General features: G+C 57.0%; 2 protein-coding genes across 5 annotated transcripts; both read left to right on the top strand.

Moving 5' to 3' along the window:
• The first annotated feature begins 5178 nt into the window (after positions 1-5178).
• CSF3R (colony stimulating factor 3 receptor) lies at positions 5179-11697 on the top strand. 4 transcript variants are annotated; one of them, XM_088178314.1, is made up of 16 exons: positions 5179-5447; positions 6257-6352; positions 6647-6946; positions 7032-7155; positions 7249-7418; positions 8120-8274; positions 8453-8612; positions 8742-8824; positions 8919-9132; positions 9308-9496; positions 9734-9835; positions 10096-10242; positions 10446-10586; positions 10706-10796; positions 10955-11036; positions 11138-11697. In XM_088178314.1, the coding sequence occupies exons 2-16, from the start codon at positions 6283-6285 to the stop codon at positions 11516-11518; spliced, it is 2409 nt and encodes an 802-aa protein (XP_088034440.1). In that variant the 5' UTR covers positions 5179-5447; positions 6257-6282; the 3' UTR covers positions 11519-11697. The 4 variants fall into 4 exon arrangements, with proteins under 4 accessions (XP_088034440.1, XP_014736719.2, XP_088034441.1 ...); XM_014881233.2 differs by having other exon boundaries at positions 5179-5435; XM_088178315.1 differs by lacking the exon at positions 11138-11697 and having other exon boundaries at positions 5181-5435; positions 10917-11037.
• Positions 11698-12029: 332 nt separating this feature from the next.
• MRPS15 (mitochondrial ribosomal protein S15) lies at positions 12030-18379 on the top strand. The gene is made up of 8 exons (XM_014881269.2): positions 12030-12160; positions 13014-13076; positions 13691-13766; positions 14480-14528; positions 15055-15139; positions 16012-16070; positions 17216-17407; positions 18153-18379. Exons 1-8 carry the CDS (start codon positions 12085-12087, stop codon positions 18321-18323), a joined length of 771 nt encoding a protein of 256 aa, XP_014736755.2. The 5' UTR covers positions 12030-12084; the 3' UTR covers positions 18324-18379.
• The last annotated feature ends 355 nt before the right edge of the window (positions 18380-18734 follow it).

Here is an 18734-nt window from a genome sequence, read left to right on the forward strand (position 1 = left end):
AATTTTCAATTTTCAAAAAGATTAAGTTTTCATCTTAAAGGATGTTGTCTCCTGCTTTTTGACCCGAATAAAGTGAAAGACAATAGAACCCAGATGAAATATATATCTACATTAATCTTACACAGCCTCATGCTGCTTCCAGGTGCTGTGGCAGGAGCAGATCCAGTTGCAATCAGGTGCACACCTGGGTCTGAGTGATTCCCACTCTGATTCAACAGCATTAAGTGCTGCTGTGAAATGCAGCTGGTCCCAGTACAGGCAGCTCAGCTTCCCCCTGGGAGCGTGGTGGAAAAGCTCAGGGGTACATTTTCCCTGAGAAATATCCATGGCAGGGGAGGTGTGTGACCCTGTCACCTCCAGACATCAGAAGGTGACAGTGGGGTGGCCACGGAAATTCTGCTCCAGGCTGGGCCACGCAGCTGCTGCCAGCTGGGCAGAATGGTGCTGTGCCCAGCAGGATGATGCTGTGCCCAGCAGGATGATGCTGTGCTGGGCAGGATGATGCTGTGCCCAGTGGGATGATGCTGTGATGAGGGGGATGATGCTGTACTGAGCAGGATGATGCTGTGCCCAGTGGGTTGATGCTGTGCCCAGCAGGATTATGCCACCTCAGCAGGTGGACAGGCATTTTCACCCGGATTTTGGCAGAAGGAGCGGCTGCCGGGTGCTCACGTCGAGGACCAGCAGAGAGCATTCACTTTGTTTTGTATCTCCTTAGGTTCCTCCAGCAATTTGCATTTCAAAGCCTCTCCTGTCCTGCCTGTGTCCCCAGAAAGGCCTTGTGCAGCCGCAGGAGCTGAGGCCAAGGTGAGGGACACTCACAGCCTTCACAGGCACAAATGTCTGCCAGAGGCAGCTGGATCCCCCAAGCCAGATCCCAGAGCCAGGCATGATGGGGGCTCCAGCTGTAGCAGGAGAGTGCTGGGGGAAGGAGAGGGAGAAATTGGATTCAGAGGCAGCAAATGCAGCTCCCCAGAATGGATGTACATTTTCATTATACACTGAGTAATTGGTGGTAATACAAGAGATATGGGCAGTATCATTATAGACCAGGCTGTGCTGGAGATGGATTATCATCATCTGTCATTATCTGGGCTTCCTTGTGGCTGCTAAAATTGTAGAACATGATTTTAATAACCCTGGAAGGCAAGAATCATTTTTCTTTTGTCACTTAACAACTTGGCCTCATTCGCTGATACCTTTAAATAAGAAGGGGGGATTAATTTCTAGTGGGATAAATGCAGACCTGGTTGTTTCCTCCTCTCTTCATTTGCAAAGGGGCCCTCTTTGATGCCTGACAGCTTCCAAGGAAATTGCAGATAATGGGGACAGGATGTCAGTGTGGAGCAGGGGGCACAGGATCAGCAGGAGGGGGTGCTGACACAGTGCCAGCCCTGGGGACCTCACCCTGTGCCCCCCAGGAAGGGCACTGATGGCACTGGGAGCCACAGCCTGAGCCTCAGGGAGTCTCGGCCAGGAGATTTGGGCAGTATCAGAGCCATCAGGGTGCTGCAGGCACCCCAGCCTTCAGTCCCATCTTACAGGGCACAGACACGGCCACTTCCCAGGAGCCAGGGGAGCTGCGTCACTCCTGACACCCCTGGACACTGTCAGGCTCATTTGTGGGTGTTTCATTTGTCACTCCTCTTGGCCATGGAAAAAGCCAGCAGCAGGAGAGGGACAAATCAAATTACAAGGCAGCTAATGAAAATAATGGGGAATAAAGCACTTTTGGAGGCTGCTTGGTTGGATTCCTATTTTCCTGTGTCACTGGGTTCAAGCGGGGATGTTTTTAACCTCACGAAGACATTTCATTACCTTTGTGATTAGCTCAATTGACCATGGATTTTTTGCTCTCACAGATTTGAGCCCTTGGAAGAGAAGTGCCAACTCCAAGTCACATTCCTGCCCCACAGCTCGAGCACCTGGAGACCCCTGTGCCTTCCAGGAGCCTGGCACTGGCAGCATGTTCCAGAGGAATATGGATGGGAATGAGGGGGGTCTCCCTGGGCAGTACAGATGGGGGGGGTTCATACAGCAGGAGCAAGGGGGGAGCAGCTGGGAGAGCTTTTCCCCTTTTCCATGCAATGCTCTGGCCACTTCAGCCACGAGCAGCTGTCAGTGCCTGCCTGGGCTGGCAGCCCCTACCTGCAGCTATTGACTCTGAGTAAATAATCCCCAGGTATCCTTTTCTCCTGATAAAAGCTGCTTTTTTTCTATTATTGTCAGAGGTGTTTATTAGAGCAGAAAAATAATAGTGCTTTGCTTGCAGCCTGATTGCCGGGAAGTGTCGGGAGTGGCCACACAGCCGCGACAGCTGGGATCAGACTCGGATGTGCTGCCTGGCACCACGGGCACAGCGTGCTGAGGGGGTGTGGTGGGTGGGTGAAAAGCCCCTACCCAGGTGGTTTGATGGGAAGCAACATCAAAGGGAAATTTCTTTTCAGCAGTGGCAGGAGAAGATGCTTCACAAGTCTGAGCTCTGGAGTGAATCAGCAGAAAAGAGCAGGAGTTTCCAGGAATATGAGGGGTGAGAGGCTGGGCCAAAGGACATGGGGAGGTTCCTCTGCCACAAACCTGTGCAACAGAGGCAGGAATTTAGGGACAGGCGAGTTCTAGGTGGTCCCATGGAGGATCTCTCCCTCTTGCCCATCCACCCTGTCAAACCCTCTGCCGAGCTGGAGCTGCGGTCCCTTGGCACCACTTTGGCATCTCAAAGAGTAGAGATGAATAATGGCAGCACATCCCGCCCCTCCTCCCCCTCCCCATGCCCATCAGGGCCTCCCCGGATCTGCCACACAGAAATTAATCCTCCTGCCTCATTAATTGCAGGAATGTGTCGGGAGCTGTTCAAGGTCAGCCTCTAGGACCCCTGCCATCAATCCTCTCCAATTTGCAGCTGCCTCGTTGGGGAGGAGCTGGCAGTGGCACAGCAGGGACAAGCACCGGGGACATCTCTGGTGTTTGGGTGACCAGAGCCTGCAGACACAGGAGGGTCCTGGATGGGCTTCTGTCCCAGGAGTGGCTCCATGCTGGCACGCTGCCCATGTCCCCCTGTCCCCTGGTGATGCCATCAGGAGCCAAGGGTCCTCTCCTGACCACCTCTGCCCATCCACAGAGTGACTTGATGGGGAGCCCTCTGCTCCCTCCTCATTGCTGATGGCTGAGCAAGGGGTAGTCTAAATTAATTACATTGGGTACCAATTAACCAGCTCTCCTCACCCATTAGAGACTGCAGAAGCTTTTGCACTTACATCTTGCATCTTATGTGACTGGCACTCTTCTATTTTTTTAGGGAATGAAAAGAAGAAAGGGAAAATCCCTTTAGGGGAGCTGGGTTTTGCTGCCTGCAGAGCTGATACACATCAGGAATGTACTTTATTCTGTTTAAGAGCAATGATCCACCCAGCAGGGATGGAAACAGAGGCGCTGGGAACAGAGATGTAGCTGAGAGCTCCCGGGTACCGAATGTGGGGCTGCTGCCTGTGGACTGCAACCAGGGCTGCCCACAGGGTCTGGCCATGCCCACAGGCTGCTTTCCCAGTGCCACTGGTCCCCATCCTATGCACTGCAACCAGGAAAAACCCTGCAGCTGCTTCCCCTTTCCACGTTCCCCCTTGCTTGATGGCCTTAGGCTTGGGAGGCTCTTATGTCACAAACTGGGAGCCACTGTCCCATCACTCACCCCAAAACCTGCTTCCCTCCGAACTGTGCTCCCCTTGTTGTCCTGTCCCATGGCCTGCGTCGCCACCTGCCTCTGCACCGTGGGACCCATGGCTCAGGATCCCTGCAGGGGTGGCACCCTGCACCCTGCCTCGTATTCCTGTCCCATCCCAGGGGTGGGATCTGTGAGCTTGTGAGGGTGACTCAGAGCCGAAGGGGAACCGAGAGCGCTGTCGGGGAGGCACATCTGCTCCATCCCCGCTCGCAGGGGGGATGTCCCAGCAGACTGGCACGCTCAGAGCCTGCTGGGACGAGCCCTTTCCCTGCGGAGCACGGGCGAGATGAGCCCGAGGACAGGATTGTGCTGGTGTGGGATGCAAGGTGCTCTCCCCACCCCGGATCCCAGCCCGTGGCGGGGCCCCACCGGCGCTTGCCGGTGTCCAGCTGGGTGTTCGCAGCGCTACGCCCTCGGTTCCCACGGAGATGCCCACGTCGCCATGGCTACCCACGGATATTCCTGCTGGTAAACAGCCCGCACGGCACCAGCTTCCGTCCCGAAGTACTGCGGGTTGCTACACCCCAGGGAAATGTTGCGAGGGCAGCTCCCCAGGCCCTGGCAGGCAGTGGGCATGCAGTGGGCATCAGCCCAGGGTACTGAGCCCCCACCCCACCTGCAGCCTGACCCATTACAAGCAGGGCAGATTGGGGGAAAAGTGCCTTTGCTTGGACTGTCGGGCTTGTGAGGTCGGGGGTGAGAGCCCCAAGACATCCCCTCCAGCCAGCGCCCGGCTCTGCAGGAGGCAAAGCCAGATCTCCCCATGCTGATCTCCCACCACATCGAGACGCTCTGCTGCCAGGGCGCTGCTCTGGCCCCCCAGATTTTGGCAGCACGGGCTATGTGAGCACTGTAGCGTGCTGTGGAGATGAAACACCGCCCCGAGAGTAAACAGCTCTTTGCACAACAGCCGCCGTGGTTGCGAAGGCTGTGAGTGTGTGAAGGGTTGAGCAACCCTCTGTTTACCGCCCATGCCAGCCCCATCCCACCAGACATGGGATTCCCTGCCGGGGCTGTGCTCCAGCCTGGCACGGGTGGGCACAGCAGCTCGGCAGGCCCCAGGCAAGGAGCTGTTGAAATAACACGGATTAATGGTCAGTACTGGGAGATACTGGTGGGAACATCATGTCATGGGCTGCCCTCGGGTATCTTACTGGCCACTCACCCTGGGGCAAGCTGGACTACGTGGACGTGGACACGGACACAGGCATGGGAATGTGAGCTGTTCCCAGGTGGCATCACACTGTGCTGGCAGCCACAGCTGGGCTTGCCTCCTGCCCCTTGAGTTGCTCATTCCCTGGCCCAAGGCCTCCTGCTATATACTTCAGCTCACATTCTTCTGCCGTGTCCCCAGCCCAGCCTGGCGGCCCCAGAGCAGTTGCCGTGAGGAACTGTCTGTGCCACATCCCGGCTGTGCCAAGTCCAGCCCTGGAGAGGGCAGGGTGGAGGCTGGGCGCTGCTCAGGGTGTCCATGTCCCCTGGGCTTTCCTGCCTGCGGCAAGCGAGAGGGTCGCAGACTTCAGGGAAGTGTTTTGCAATCACCTTCTTCAGAGCGTCACAGCAACTAACGGCCCTGGTTTTGAGGAACTAACGGGGAAAGCAGCATGTTAGCAAACAGACTGAGCACGGCCAGCCGCCGGCAGCTGGAGCCCTGCACTTGGAGCGGACGGTGAGCCGGCCACGCCGGACACAGAGGAGAGGCAGGGATGGAGGCGAGGTAGGGATGGAGGTGAGGTAGGGGTGGGTGCGTGGTGCTCAGGTCCCACTGAGCAGCATCTGGTCTGGCTGCTCTGCCCAGTCCCCTGCCTGGGACAGCCGCACGTGCCGAGTGCTCAGGGGTGGCCGCTGTCCCACTTCCCACACTCGAGTTCATTGTCTCCCTCTGGATGTTGGCCTAGGGGGTGAGGAGCTGTGGGCACCCAGAGCTGGGCACACTGTGGCCAGCCCTTCCTGGGCCACTAAAGTGTCTGGGACCCATCAAGGGCAGAGGACCAGGGCACGGGCAAAGGCAGCCCCTGCTCCCAGGGCCATTCTCAGCGTCAGGCAGGGGATGCAGCTGACGGGGGCAGCCGGGAGGGGCGTGGGCAAGACCCCGCAGCTCCGGCCAGTCCTGCTCTGCTGCTGTCGGTCATTCTCTTCCCTTTCGCAGCTTATCGCCGTCCGCCGCCCTCACCCGCCCTCAAACCGCAAATCTCTGCCCGGCAGCAGCTAGAGATAATGGAGATAAAATCAGCCCGTGCCTGCGGCCAGGCGCAGGGAGCTGTGTCCGGGACGGGGCGCGGGGCCGGCATGGTGACAGCGGTGTGGCGGGACCCGCGTTCCGGGGTCTCTCCCCTGCGCTTCCCACGCCGGCGGCTGTGGCGGCGCGGGCGCCGAGCCGGGGGCGGAGGTGTCAGAAGGGCTGCGGGAAGGGCTGACGCTGACAGCGAAAGGACATTCTGCGCCAGGAAGCGCAATGACAATGGATCCCGGATCCTTCAGCCCACCTCGTCCCCAGCCCTTGCCGACCCCCAGGACAAGCCGCTTTCTCCGTTCCAGGTGATGCCAAAGGCACGGAGGACACAATGGCCAGGCGCGGTGCTGGGACACCCTTCTTGCCGCAGCTCTCCCTGCTCCTGCTCCTGCACTTGGGCGGTGAGTGCGCTCTATCCTGTCCTGTCCCGTCCCACAGCCACTCCATCCCCAGCACCCTGCGCCCATCCGGGCTGGCCGGGGCCCGGGGGGCTGGCAGGAACGGCGGCAGCGCAGCAGGCACGGGCAGGATGGGGCCTGGCACGTGTCGGTGGCTTGCCCAACGCTCGACTCTTCCTCTGCAGAGACGGGGGGCCCGTCTAAGGGAAGAGGCTCGTCCCTATGTCCTGCACTGAGGAGCAGAGATGGCTTTGTCGCAGCTGTGCCCAGGATGTGACATGCTTTTCCTGCCCGCAGGGACACTGGGCTGCGCCTCGGTGACTGTGGGCTCCCCCACTGTGCCCCTGGGCTCGGCTGTCACGGCGTCCTGCACCATCCAGAGAGAGCTCTGCCGCGGCTTGGAGCACGAGAAGGTCCGGATCAGCTGGATGCTGGACAACAAGCTTGTGGTTGGCAGCCAGCACCAGGGTCCAGGGGGCACGGAGGTGTCCAACCTCACCCTGCCCCGGTTCAACCACACACACGCCAGGCTGTGGTGCTGTGTGGAGTGGAATGGGACCAAGCAGCGCGTTCACATGGCCGAGATCAGGGCGGGCTGTAAGTCTGATACCACTACGGGTCACCCTCCTCCCCAGCAGGGACAGGCTCTTGCTCAGGCTCTTTCCCGGCTGTTCTTCCCCAGACCCTCCTGCGAAGCCCCTCAACCTCAGCTGCGCCCTGAACCTCAGTGACTACGGGCTGACGTGCCGATGGGAGCAGGAAACCGACAGCCACCTCCCCACCAGCGTCGTTCTGAAGTGCACCGGGTAAGTCCCGGGACCACGGCCCTCTGCCAAACCCCACAGCAAGCCTCATCCTCTGCCAGAGGGACCCCGAGCCCACTGCTCTGTCTGCTGTAGGAGCAGAGGGCAGGCAGTGACGGGCTGCATCCCGCGAGGAGGGCACAGGCACTGCACGGTGCCACGCCGGCTGCTCCAGCTGTACCGGCAAATGGAGATCTGGGTGTCTGCCACCAACGCCCTGGGCACAGCCGAGTCAGAGCATCTCCACATCGACCCCATGGACGCGGGTGAGTGACGGCACAGAGGTCAGGGGCCAGGGAAGCTCGTCAGCAGTGACAGAGGTATTAAAGTGACATTAAAGCACGTCGGGCCTTGAGGTCACATTTTACGGGCAGGTCCCATGATGAATGTCCTGCCCGGATGAATCGCTGCCAGCGCTGCATTTCAGAGCGAGCAGCACGTGCCGAGGGTTATGAGCTGCCAGTTGACCTGCTGCACTCCACAGCTCCTGCAGCAATTGATTACCCATTTATTCAGCAGGTCTATTAATAATGGATCCAGTGCCTATAAACTATTTATAAAAGGAGCCTTCTCAGATGGAGAGACTTATTCTCCCTGATCTGGGGTTGGGGAAGGGCTGGCCAGGAACCAGCTGAGCCCTCCCATGGCTGTGCCACACTCTCACCCCTGAGCAGACCCAGATGGGTGGTATTCCAGACACCAGGCTCCATGGAATGTGTTTTCTCTGCATAGGCATTAATGCAGAGCTGTGCCAGTGTTGTGCTCATGAGCATTACTCCATCCCAAGCAGGGACACACACCGGCTCCTGTCCCGTGCCACCAGCCATTCTCCTAAATGTTTTGGGGTGGTTCCCCCCATTTCTTGCTGCAGCACCCCGGCTGCAGCTCCTGGCATTAACAACAGGCATATGTGAGGTCATGGCTCTGAGCACTGCAAGCCACACACCTTTCCTTGCTCTTCCTACAGCCAAGCTGGACCCCCCAACCCTGCAGAGCATCCAGTCCATCCCCTTCCAGACCGACTGCATTGCCCTGGCCTGGGATGCGGCGTGGGGCACAGAGCATATGGACCTGCAGTGTGAGCTGCGCTACCGAGCTCCCGAGGACCCTGCCTGGGCCCTGGTGAGTGCTGCTGGGCAGTGGGGCCGGGCAGGAGCCGGGACCCTCCCTCTACTCCACGCAGTGGGAGAGGAAGGGTCTCCATATGAGTGGGACGGCAAGGCGTCCCCCCGCGCCCACACCAGGGCCAGCCCCTGCCCGAGGCAGGAGCCAGCATTGCCCTCGTTTCGGCTGCCACCAGGTCACCGGTATCATCGGCCGGGCCGGCACCGCGCAGCACTGCGGCTTCCTCTTCGGCACGCAGTACCACTTCCAGATGCGGTGCCGGCGGAACTCAGCATCGGCGTTGGCTTACTGGAGTGAGTGGAGCCCGGGCAGGAACTACACCACACACGAGAAAGGTGAGTGTGAGTCACTCAGGGGGTCCCCTTTGCCTGAGCCTGCGGCACAGCCCTGGGGACACACGGCACAGCGCTGGGGGCACAGCCACACGGGCCCCTCTCAGTTCTCCCATCCCTCTCCCGTTGCAGCCCCCACAGGGAAGCTGGACGCGTGGTGGGAGGCTCAGCTGGCTGGGACAGGGGGGCGGCTGGAGGTGCAGCTGCGCTGGAAGGTGAGCAGGGGCAGGCAAGGGGGGGTGGGAAGTGCGGGGGCATTGCCTGAGATCCCCGCAGGGACTGACACCCGCACACCCTGCCCGCACCCAGGCCCCACGGCAGCGGGAGGCCAACGGGCGAGTGCTGGGCTACCGCGTCACCCTGAGCCCCCGGAGGAGGGGCAGGGACCCTTCCACCGTCTGCAACACCACCCACACCCAGTGCAACTTCTCGGTGCCCGCGGGGACCAGAAGGGTTTATCTCTCAGCCTACAACAGCGCCGGCGAGTCGGCACCGACCGAGGTCGCCCTCCTGGAGAGAAAAGGTGAAGGCAGTGCCCGAAACCTCCGCGCGTTCCCGGGGCTCTGCTCCCCCCGAGCAGGCTGCACGGAGTGCACAGCCAGGGCACGGAGAGGGCAGACTCCAAACCCGGGCGCACAGGGGGTGATGTGGGAGAGGTGCTCCCCTCTTCCACCATCCCGGCTGCTTGTTCCGTGCAGGTCAGCCCCTGGCTGGGCTCCGGGCCGTGCCCGGGGGCGAGCGCAGCCTCTGGGTGCACTGGGAGGCACCGCTGGCCCCAGTGATCGCCTACGTCCTGGAGTGGCAGCGGGTGACAGCAGAGCCTGGGCACTGCAGCGCATGCTGGCAGATGGAGCGTGACGGGGCAGCCACCACAGCCCTTATCCAGGGTAAGTGGGGGCTGCCAGGGGGTCCTGACCCCCTGGTCAGCTGTCCCAGGAGGCTGGCACCCATCCTGACCAAACCAGGACTAAGCCCTGGCCCCAGCGCGCTCCCCACCCTCCCTCCTTCCCCCTGGATCCACCCCTAGTGTAGGTGGGCTGGTGCCGTGGGGCAGGGGCGGCGCAGCTAGGGGGTCTCAGCAGCCGGTGCTCTGAACTCCCGGCCCCCTCTGCTCTCCATTGCAGATGGCATCGAGCCTTTCCAGCGGTACAACATCTCACTGTACCCCCTCTATGAGGACACTCTCGGGGTGCCCGTCCACACCACAGCCTACTCCCAGCAGAAGGGTACGTGGGAAGGGTGCCCTATCACCAAGAGTTTGCTCTTCCAAAAGGAGGAACGACCCCTCCACCATGTACCCCTAATGCAGGGGCTTTACCAAAGAGCTTGGGAGGCTGGATTTGTCTCATCTCTGAATGTGCTCTCAGCTCCCCTACAGCATGGGCAGGTCCTGACGCCCACACCTTGGGAGTGGGACCTCCCCCCATCAGTTCCCACCCGAGGCAGTGCTCAGCACTTGGTCCCCCCCTTGTCCTGCTCTTTCCAGCACCATCCCACGCCCCAAAGCTTCATCTGAAGAGGATCAGCAAGTCAGAGGCCGAGCTGTGCTGGGAGCCGCTGCCAGTGGAGATGCAGAACGGCTTCATCACCAGCTACACTGTCTTCTGGGCCAACAGCATCACCAACGGGGCCAGTGAGTCCTGCCCGCAGTACCACTGACCTCGCCCTCTGTCCCATGTCAATGTGCTGGGTGGAGATATCAGGAGACCCTGTGACCTTCTCAGAGAGGGTCAGGGAGTTTTACAGGTCCCTCACAGGGCTCCCTGCCAGCAGAGACCTGAGGGGCTGTGCAGGTTGGGGGGATTCTGCCACACCATCAGCCCCATGTATCCCCAGGTGCCACCGTGAATCCTTCCCTCAGCTCCTTTGTCATCCGGGGGCTGAAGCCATCGACCCTGTACAAGGTGCACATCATGGCATCCACGGCCGCCGGCAGCACCAACGGCACCAGCCTGACTCTGGTGACCAGAGTCCTGGGTGAGGGCTGCAGCCACCCGAGGCAGGGGGGGAACTGGGGGGGACCTGCCTTAGCCCCATGGCACAGCACAGCCAGTGGTGCCCACTGCAGTTCCCTGTGACCCTGTCCTGCTTCCCAGATGACACCGAGATCCAGTTCCTCTTCCTGACCCTGGGGCTGGTCTTCGTCGTGCTCATAGTGTTGCTCATCTGCTTCCAGAAGAACGAGCGGTGAGTACCAGAGCCCGGCCCGGGCTGGGCTGCTGGTGGGACAGGGTGGCCTTGCGGGGTGCTGACATCCCGCCGGGAGCTTGGCGGGAGCCAGTCCAGCACTGAGGCCACCCATTCCAGCCCGCCTCGCTGAGTCCCCTCATCCCCGTGGTCCCCAGGATGAAGGAGCAGCTCTGGCCCAGTGTCCCCGACCCCGCCAACAGCAGCCTGGGCAAGTGGGTGCCGGCAGCGGTGCCGCAGGTGAGACCGGGTGGCTGCTGCCCGGCCCCCCAGTCCCCACCCAGCATATGGCCCCTGTGAGGGACAGATGACACCGGCTGTGACCTCCCGCTGGTCCCCAGGAGCCGCTCCAGGTCCTCGCCCCGAGGGAGCCCGGCCCGGCCGCCATCTCCACGGTCATTGTACTGGAAGGGGAACCGGGGAAGCAGCCGGGGAAGGAACACCCCACCCTGCCCGCCGCCCTCCCGGCGCTGCACCGGCCCTACGTGCGGCAGGAGGGTCCCGTGGAGCCCGTGCAGTACGCGCGGGTGGGGGGTGGGGGGTACCGGGGCCAGCGGCTGCTCCCCGAGCCCGGTCCCCGGTTCTACGAGAACCTGCGAGGCGGCGGCGGCGGCAGCGCGGGTGACTGGGGGTTCCTGGAGGAGCCCCCCGCCACCTTCCCGCTGCTGCAGGGGCTCCGCATCGGCGGGGCCGAGGAGCTGCACGAGTGCCGGGCGGACTAGCACGGGATGGAGCCGGGCAGCCACACCGGGGCCGCCAGAGGAAGCCCCGGGATGCGGGATCCACCCGCGGCGTTCCAGCCGCATCCCGGGGCGCTGCCCGGCTCCACCCCGCTCTGTGTGTGTGTGTGTTCCCTCCCGACCGTATCCCTCCCAAATAAACGGAGACGTGCTGAGAACAACCCGGGCGCCTCTGCGGGAAGGGGATGGAACGGGGACGGACAGAAATGGGGACGGGGACAGGACGCGAACCAGGAACCGGGACCGGGACCAGACCAGGACAGGGACGAGACGGAGACGGGAATGGGGATGAGGATGGGGACGGGGATGGGGACGGGACCGAGACGGGGACAAGGATGAGGACGGGGACAGGTAGAGGACGAAACAGAGACGGGGACGGAGATGGATATGGGGACGGGACCTGGACAGGGACGAAGACGGGGAGAGGATCGGGATCCGGGACGGCCATCGACCGCTCGGCGCTCGCCCCTCCGCCCTGTCTCGGCACTCGGCAGTCGCGCCTGGCCAAGATGGCGGCGCCCGTGCCGGCGTGTCGGTGAGCGCGGGCCATGTTGGCGCTGCTGGGCCGCGGCCTGGCCGGGCCGGTCCGCGCCGGGGCCGCCGTGCTGGGCAGGGCAGAGCCCGGTGAGGGGAACGGAGGGCTCGGGAGGCCGCTGGGAGGGAAGGTGGAAAGGGAAGAAGACCCCGCTGGAGGAACTGAAGAGGGGCCGGGGCCGGGGTGGGAGCTGAGGATGCGAGGAAAGCGGCGGTCTGGGGGTCGGGGGTGGCCGGGGGCCACTCAGGGGACCGCACACCGGCCTCATGGTCTGTCCCACCTCTAACGAAACAGGGGGCCGGGTGATTTTGGGGGTACCCGGGGTGTGTCTGGGGAGGGGACGCGGGCAGGATGCCGGGGGTCCCTCGGAACAGCGGGGGCGAGCGGGGGTGGCCGAGCCGGGCACAGGCGAATGCCCTGAAACAGATCCTGGTTCCAGCTGCAGGGCCCTGAAAGAGCAGCTGGAAGGGTTTGTTCTTGAAAGGTCAAAGAATGACGAAGTCCCGGCTGATGATGAATATTCGCGTCTGTACAGAGCTGTGTCTGACAAAGCTTGTCCCCAGGCTGTCCCCAGGTGTCACTGCCCCTGAGCTCTGACACTGGGGTGGTCCAGAGCAGCCTCTCCACATCGCTAATGAGATTGAGTTAATTCATCAATTAATTCGGCAGTTCAAACCCTCTAAATGAACACATTTCCTCACACTGCTCAGTGTCTGCAGTGTGTTCTGCTGCTCTGGCCTCGGCATTTGTTCTCTCTCAGGCAGCACAGCTTGGTTGGTTTTAGCACCATGTGAAAGCCACACTGAACTATCCTACATTCCTCTGGGACTAAAGATCTGCCTGGTCACCCTGGAGTCTCAGTGCTCTGACCCCATACATTTGATGTGTACAGAGCTGGAGAAGTGCACACAAGTCTGATAACTTTCTCTTTCTCCCACACAGCCTGCAGTCCTGTGCTCCAGGCAGCCAGGGGCTATGCCAAAGCTGTAACAAAGAAGAAGAAAGGTATGTCAGGATGCACAGGACCAAATGTTTTGCTGTTGACATGCTCAGAGCTCTAACCTCATGGCACAGAAATCGTTCCAGAAATAGTTCCTTGCAAGCTCAGGAGTTACTCAGAAGATTCCCCTCCTCCTGAATGTGGGGAAATGAACAATTGTCAGTAGATCTGTGAGACAGGACATCTGTGAGGATGGTGACGCCCTGGCACAGGTTGCCCAGAGAAGCTGTGGCTGCCCCTGGATCCCTGGAAGTGTCCAAGGCCAGGCTGGACAGGGCTTGGAGCAGCCTGAGATATGGAAAGTGTCCCTGCCCATGGCAGGGAATGGAATCAGATGGGCTTTAAGGGTCCTTCCAACACAAACTATTTTGGTATTCTGTGATCTGTGAGCTCGGTGGATTGTTGTAAATACATTTACACCATATTATAAATGCAGAGTGCTGAAGGGAAGATACTGAACCTATTTTTTTCACTCAGTTCCCACCCTCTTGGCTGGATCTGCTCATTTCTTCTTTGGAGCACACAGCCAGTTTCCTTCAGAGTGTTTCCTCTGATCTGGTTTGCGAGGTCAGAGCTCTGACTTTGTCCTGCTCTTCCTCAAATGTTTATCTCTTTGTAGACACCCCCAGCCATCTGGATGACCTTCCTCCCACCCTGCTGAAGAAGGATTATGCCAATCTCCCAATAATGAACAGGTATGAACAGGGAGAGGGAATGCCTGCTCTCTCCAGGGGTTTGTATCTTACATATAACCATGGTATGTGGAAGCTGTCACCTCCTTACTAATTAATTATTAATGCTCTGTGGGCACAAAAATTGCAGAGTCAGTTTGAAAGCAAATTTACAGCTACAGTGGTCAGGCCTTGATTGTTCACTCCATGTGAGATGGAGTGCTGGTTGCCCACGTCCTCTGTGGGCTTTGAAGTCCATAAGAAGAAAACAAGGAAATAATCTTGAAATACTAGAAACAGTCATCTTGCAAATAATCTGTGCCTCTGTTCTTAAACTCGGGCAATGGAGTGTGTCCTTAAACAACTCAACATGAATTCAGCTGCTGCTGAATTTGGGCTCTGGGGCTTAGCACTGTTGTGCTCTGATGCAGAGCTTCTCGTGTGTGGTGCAGGGAGGGCCCCCAGTGGCCCGACTGTGACTTTCACTGCTCTCTGAACAAACCAGTCTTAAAATGAAATATTTTTGCAGCAAAACTATTCAATACTCCTGTAATCCTAGCCATGATTTTGCTTAGGAAAGTGAGCACCAGTTTGGGAGGGGAGGAGAGTCCCTGTAAATTTGTAGAGTAAATTAAAGCTGAGAAAAGTGAGTATGTTCCAAGAACCTGAGTTCATTTCTGTTGTTAAATAGACTTGTTTCTGCTTTGTTTATAAGTTAATTCGCCATCTTCTTGCAGTGTGGATGATGTAGTGAAACGGGTGCTGTCCCTGGAAATGGCAAGTCAGGTCAGTGTCATTCTGCTTGCTTGAAAAAAAACAGATTTCATGAACACCTTCATGTGAGACTTGTCTATGTTGCTAAATATCTTTCACTTTCTGTATTTCTAAGTGACTGAAAATATTGGAGTGATGAAATACAGTGATAAGTCTGGTTTGCTCTTAAAATTTATCACACTAAAGTGTTAACAATTGCACATTAAAATTAGAGAAGAAAGTATTCAGGGGTGACAGGACAAGGAGCTGTTCTGTTGCTGCTCGTGGCTGACCCCCTGTGCTCTAGTAACCATTGCACTGGACAGCAATGTCCTTCAAGTTATTTTTACTTTCCATATGCCCAGAAAACAAACAGGTAAGAAAGTGGCACAAAGATCTCTATGCCATTCCTCTATGCTTGCCACTTCAGCTTAAAAAGATGTAAAAGCACTGACTAAAGGTCTGAATTGCAATGCCTTTATCTGGGTGTTTGGGAAGAGAGCTGTCTCTGACCTCTAGTGTTCTTAGACAGTGACAACCTCATTTTTGTGACCCACAGAAGGAGAAGATGAAGGTAAAGACACAGCAGCTGGTGGAGAAGGTCAGGAGGTCTCCCAATGACAATGGCTCCTTTGAGGTGCAAGGCAAGTTAAAAAAGGAAAGGGTATTGTTGGCAGATGAAACATCTCTGCTTGTATTCAGCTGTTCCCACCCCAGCACTTCCAGTTTGCTGTATAATTCAGGAGAATCTCCTCCAGGAGAGCTGCTGAGAGGCAGGTAGCCTGCAGGATGCCCTGCAGAACTGCTACAGGTCTGGGAGTGTTGCAGAGGCTGCTGGGGTGCTTCCAAATTCCTGCTCCACATCCACCCTCCAAAGGCAGCGTGTGCATTATTCTACTTGGAGTGCTTCTGTGACATGAAGCACTGAGCTGCAACTCTTACCAAAATGAACCAAATCAGCCACGGAACCCAAATTTTTCTCTTCATCACAGAGCTGTGGCTGAAGCACAGTGGGAACAGTGCAGGGACAAAGGACTTACCAACACTGGCAACTCCTTTGTCATCAGTAAAGCCCTTCAGTTCCTCGGGATGCCACCAGCCCCTCCCTCCAGAGCCCTAAACCCCAAAGACCTGGCTTTCTGTCCTTGGGAAAAAAACCTTTATTGCTGTCTGCTCCCGCAGAGCTTAAATCCCATGAGGTGCAATAAATTTCAAATCACTGGGAATTAAATGCGTGCAAGAGGAATAAATTCACAGATAAATTTATATTACGTGTTGCTAAAATCTTACCCACTAATTCAACAGCCTGATAACAGTCACAGCTCTGCAGGGTTGTGTGTTCTTGTGTGCAGTGCTTCCTGTGGGCAGTGTTGTGCCATGGTCAGTCCCTGCTGTGCTGCTGTGGGTACCTGCAGGCGCAGCAGAGCTCAGCTGGCAGTTTGAGACAAGGTAGATGATCCTGGATCACCTGGGAAGGCTGCTGCTCTCACACAGCTGCTCTCTCTGTCCTTTACAGTTGCTATTTTGACTGCCAGGATACGCACGCTCGAGGAGCACCTCCAGAAGCATCCCAAGGTAACTGGGGGATCTGAGCCCACACACAGCAGCTGCTCAGGTGGTTTTCTCAGTTTATAACGAAAGGGTTTTAATCCTGGGGATTATTGCTTTCCTAAGGAGGTTTATAAAAGAGTTACAGCTGTTCTCTGGTGCCAGTGTGGGGAGCGGCTGGCTCAGGCACAGCTGGATTCTCGCCCACTCTGGTCTGTGTTCTGGTTTGTTAGTGTAGTGGAGGAAGGCTGAGCAGATTCCTTTGGGCAGAGTTGAGCTCCGTTTCTCCTCGCTGCAGATGTGGCTTCACCACTTAAGTTTTCACTAATTAATGAATGCAGCTGCAGTAACAAACAAAGAGCAAAGTCTGTGCTTGTTCTGCTCATGGCAATGTTTGGTGGACAACACTGTGTGAATGTCCCACTCCCCTGCCTGCAGCTACCTGGGTTCAAGTCCAAATTTGAGACATCTTGACTGAATTTATGTTCATAAAACAGATATCAAAGATTTTTTATGCAGGGCAAAAGGTGGGAAATTAATTGATAGCTACATTTGAAAGAAGTGCATAATTGTTACTCATGAAAACGTGAAAGGTACAAGAGAACAGAATTGAGCTTTTTAGACAAGCCAGAAGCTATACCAGTGTTGCAGTGAAGTTGGGCCTTTTGGAATTCCTTGACTGAAGCCTGTTCTTTACACAAATCACTCGTATAGGACAGGGAGATGTCTCCTGTGAGGGATTGCCATGCTTGAGCCCTTCCAAAGAACAACCAGACAGAGCCAAGTCACAGATTATGTTCATACTTAATTTCTGGCAAAACAAAGGTTAATGCTTGTGTTATTCTGAAGCTTCAGGAGAAGCAGGTTTTAATCAGAAGACCTTTCCTGCAGCTTTGGCACAGCTTGAAACTGTACAAAGCTTAAAACAGTCTTCAGGGAAGGTGAAGGTGCAGCCATGGAAGGGAGAAAGCAATTCCAGTGCAAAGTAAATTATATCTCCTTGGACCTGTGCTGACCTGATGTACTCGCAGCATCTGCCAACAGAAGTTGTTCTAAGACTCTGTCCTTAACCTGATCGTTCCCTTTCAGCCAAAATCTGGTTCATTCTCAGTAATTTATTGGAGTGGCAGGACGATCTGCCTGCAGCGGGGTGAACGTTGGGTGCTTTGCAGGACAAAAAGAACCGGCGGTTCCTGCTGATGGATCTGGACCGGCGGAGGAAGATGCTGGGGTACCTGCGCCGGGTCAACTACAGCACCTTTGAGAACACCTGCAAACAGCTGGACATCCAGTACAGCCCCCCCCAGCCCTACACCCGCCGTGTCACCAAGCGCTGGCTGGTCAAGAAGGCTTTGTGCATCAAGGTAAGGAGCAGGCTGCACAGGGAAAAATCCCTCCCTGAAAGTTACAAATGACTGATAGCCGAGTCCTCTTAAGCCAGGCTTTGACTTTGATCCTGTTTGTAGACAACTGCCTGAGCTCAGCCAAGAGCTCCGTGGGGGATATTTATGTCATGGGCACTGACACATGCTGTACTCAGACACTTCAGGGTGGGCCACTGGTTTGCTCAAAAAATGTGTTGTTGAAAACAGTTTTTTTCTCAAATCCTGGTATGGGAACTGATATGTGAGATAATTTGATGGCAGTCTGGAACAGAAACGTGGATGCACCCACTGTCTGCCCTATTTTGCTCAGAATATGAGAGTTTAACTGCATGCAGTAGATTTTGGTATTACTGAGCAGAACCAAAAGCTGAACGTGCCTTAGGTTTGTAAATGCTAAATTTCAGTCCAATTAAAATATAGCCAAAGCACTGGACCAAAGATGTGCAAGGAATGACTAGACATGGCACTCAGTGCTCTGGTCTGGTTGACTAGGTGGGGATTGGTCACAGGTTGGACTCTATGGTCTCAGAAGTCTTTTCCAACCTGAATGATTCAGTGATTGACTGAGTGGCTGTAACAGAGCAATCTCAGATGGTTCCCTGGAGCAAGGAAGGCACAGAGGGAGGATTTGATCTGGTTCGTGCTGGAACCGCTCTGCCTGCAGCAGACAGCCTGGGGAGCAGCTCTGCAGGCAGCTTTATCTCTCTCCCTTCTGCTTCCACAGGTGTTCCAGGAGAAGCAGAAGCTCAAAGCAGCTGAGAGACTGAAGCAGAGGAGAGAGTGGCAGGCGAGAGCAAGGGCTGCACGGGAACAGCAGGAGAAGCAGGTGCAGGATAAGCAGGTGCAGAAGAAGCAGGTGCAGGAGGAGCAGGTACAGGAAGGGACACCTGTGTAGTGGCATGGCCAGGCTGGCACAGACAGGCTGACAATAAATACTTGACCTCAAGCCTCTTTGCTCATGTCCTGTGGTCTCTGCACTGTTCTGAGCACCTGGGAAGGGCAGTGGGTGGTTTAAGTGATTTAGAAGCTGTGTGCTGGGCAGGTCAGTCTGTGAGAGGACCCGAGGGCTCCAACAGGTCTGTCAGTGGGAACAGCTCAAGGGCTGTCTGTGTCCTGTCAGCACAGCCAGTCCAGAGGTTTGCACTGTCACATTTTCTTAGATATTTACAGACTGAAATTTAAGACATTTAGATTGAACATTATGGATAAATTCTTCCCTGTGAGGGTGGAGAGGTCCTGGCACAGGTTGCCCAGAGAAGCTGTGGCTGCCCCTGGTTCCCTGGAAGTGTCCAAAGCCAGGTTGGAC

This window comes from Sturnus vulgaris, chromosome 24, assembly GCF_052056855.1.
Source record: "Sturnus vulgaris isolate bStuVul1 chromosome 24, bStuVul1.hap1, whole genome shotgun sequence".
NCBI lineage: Eukaryota > Metazoa > Chordata > Aves > Passeriformes > Sturnidae > Sturnus > Sturnus vulgaris.

Bases quoted from the DNA above. Each gene is read 5' to 3' on its own strand.
- MRPS15 (XM_014881269.2), top strand. From the start codon at position 12,085: ATGTTGGCGCTGCTGGGCCGCGGCCTGGCCGGGCCGGTCCGCGCCGGG. The intron at 13,077-13,690 runs GTATGTCAGGAT...ATCTCTTTGTAG, and splicing joins TGTAACAAAGAAGAAGAAAG to ACACCCCCAGCCATCTGGAT. The intron at 17,408-18,152 runs GTAAGGAGCAGG...CTGCTTCCACAG, and splicing joins AGAAGGCTTTGTGCATCAAG to GTGTTCCAGGAGAAGCAGAA.
- CSF3R (XM_088178314.1), top strand. From the start codon at position 6,283: ATGGCCAGGCGCGGTGCTGGGACACCCTTCTTGCCGCAGCTCTCCCTG. The intron at 7,156-7,248 runs GTAAGTCCCGGG...TGTCTGCTGTAG, and splicing joins GTCGTTCTGAAGTGCACCGG to GAGCAGAGGGCAGGCAGTGA. The intron at 10,587-10,705 runs GTGAGGGCTGCA...CCTGCTTCCCAG, and splicing joins TCTGGTGACCAGAGTCCTGG to ATGACACCGAGATCCAGTTC.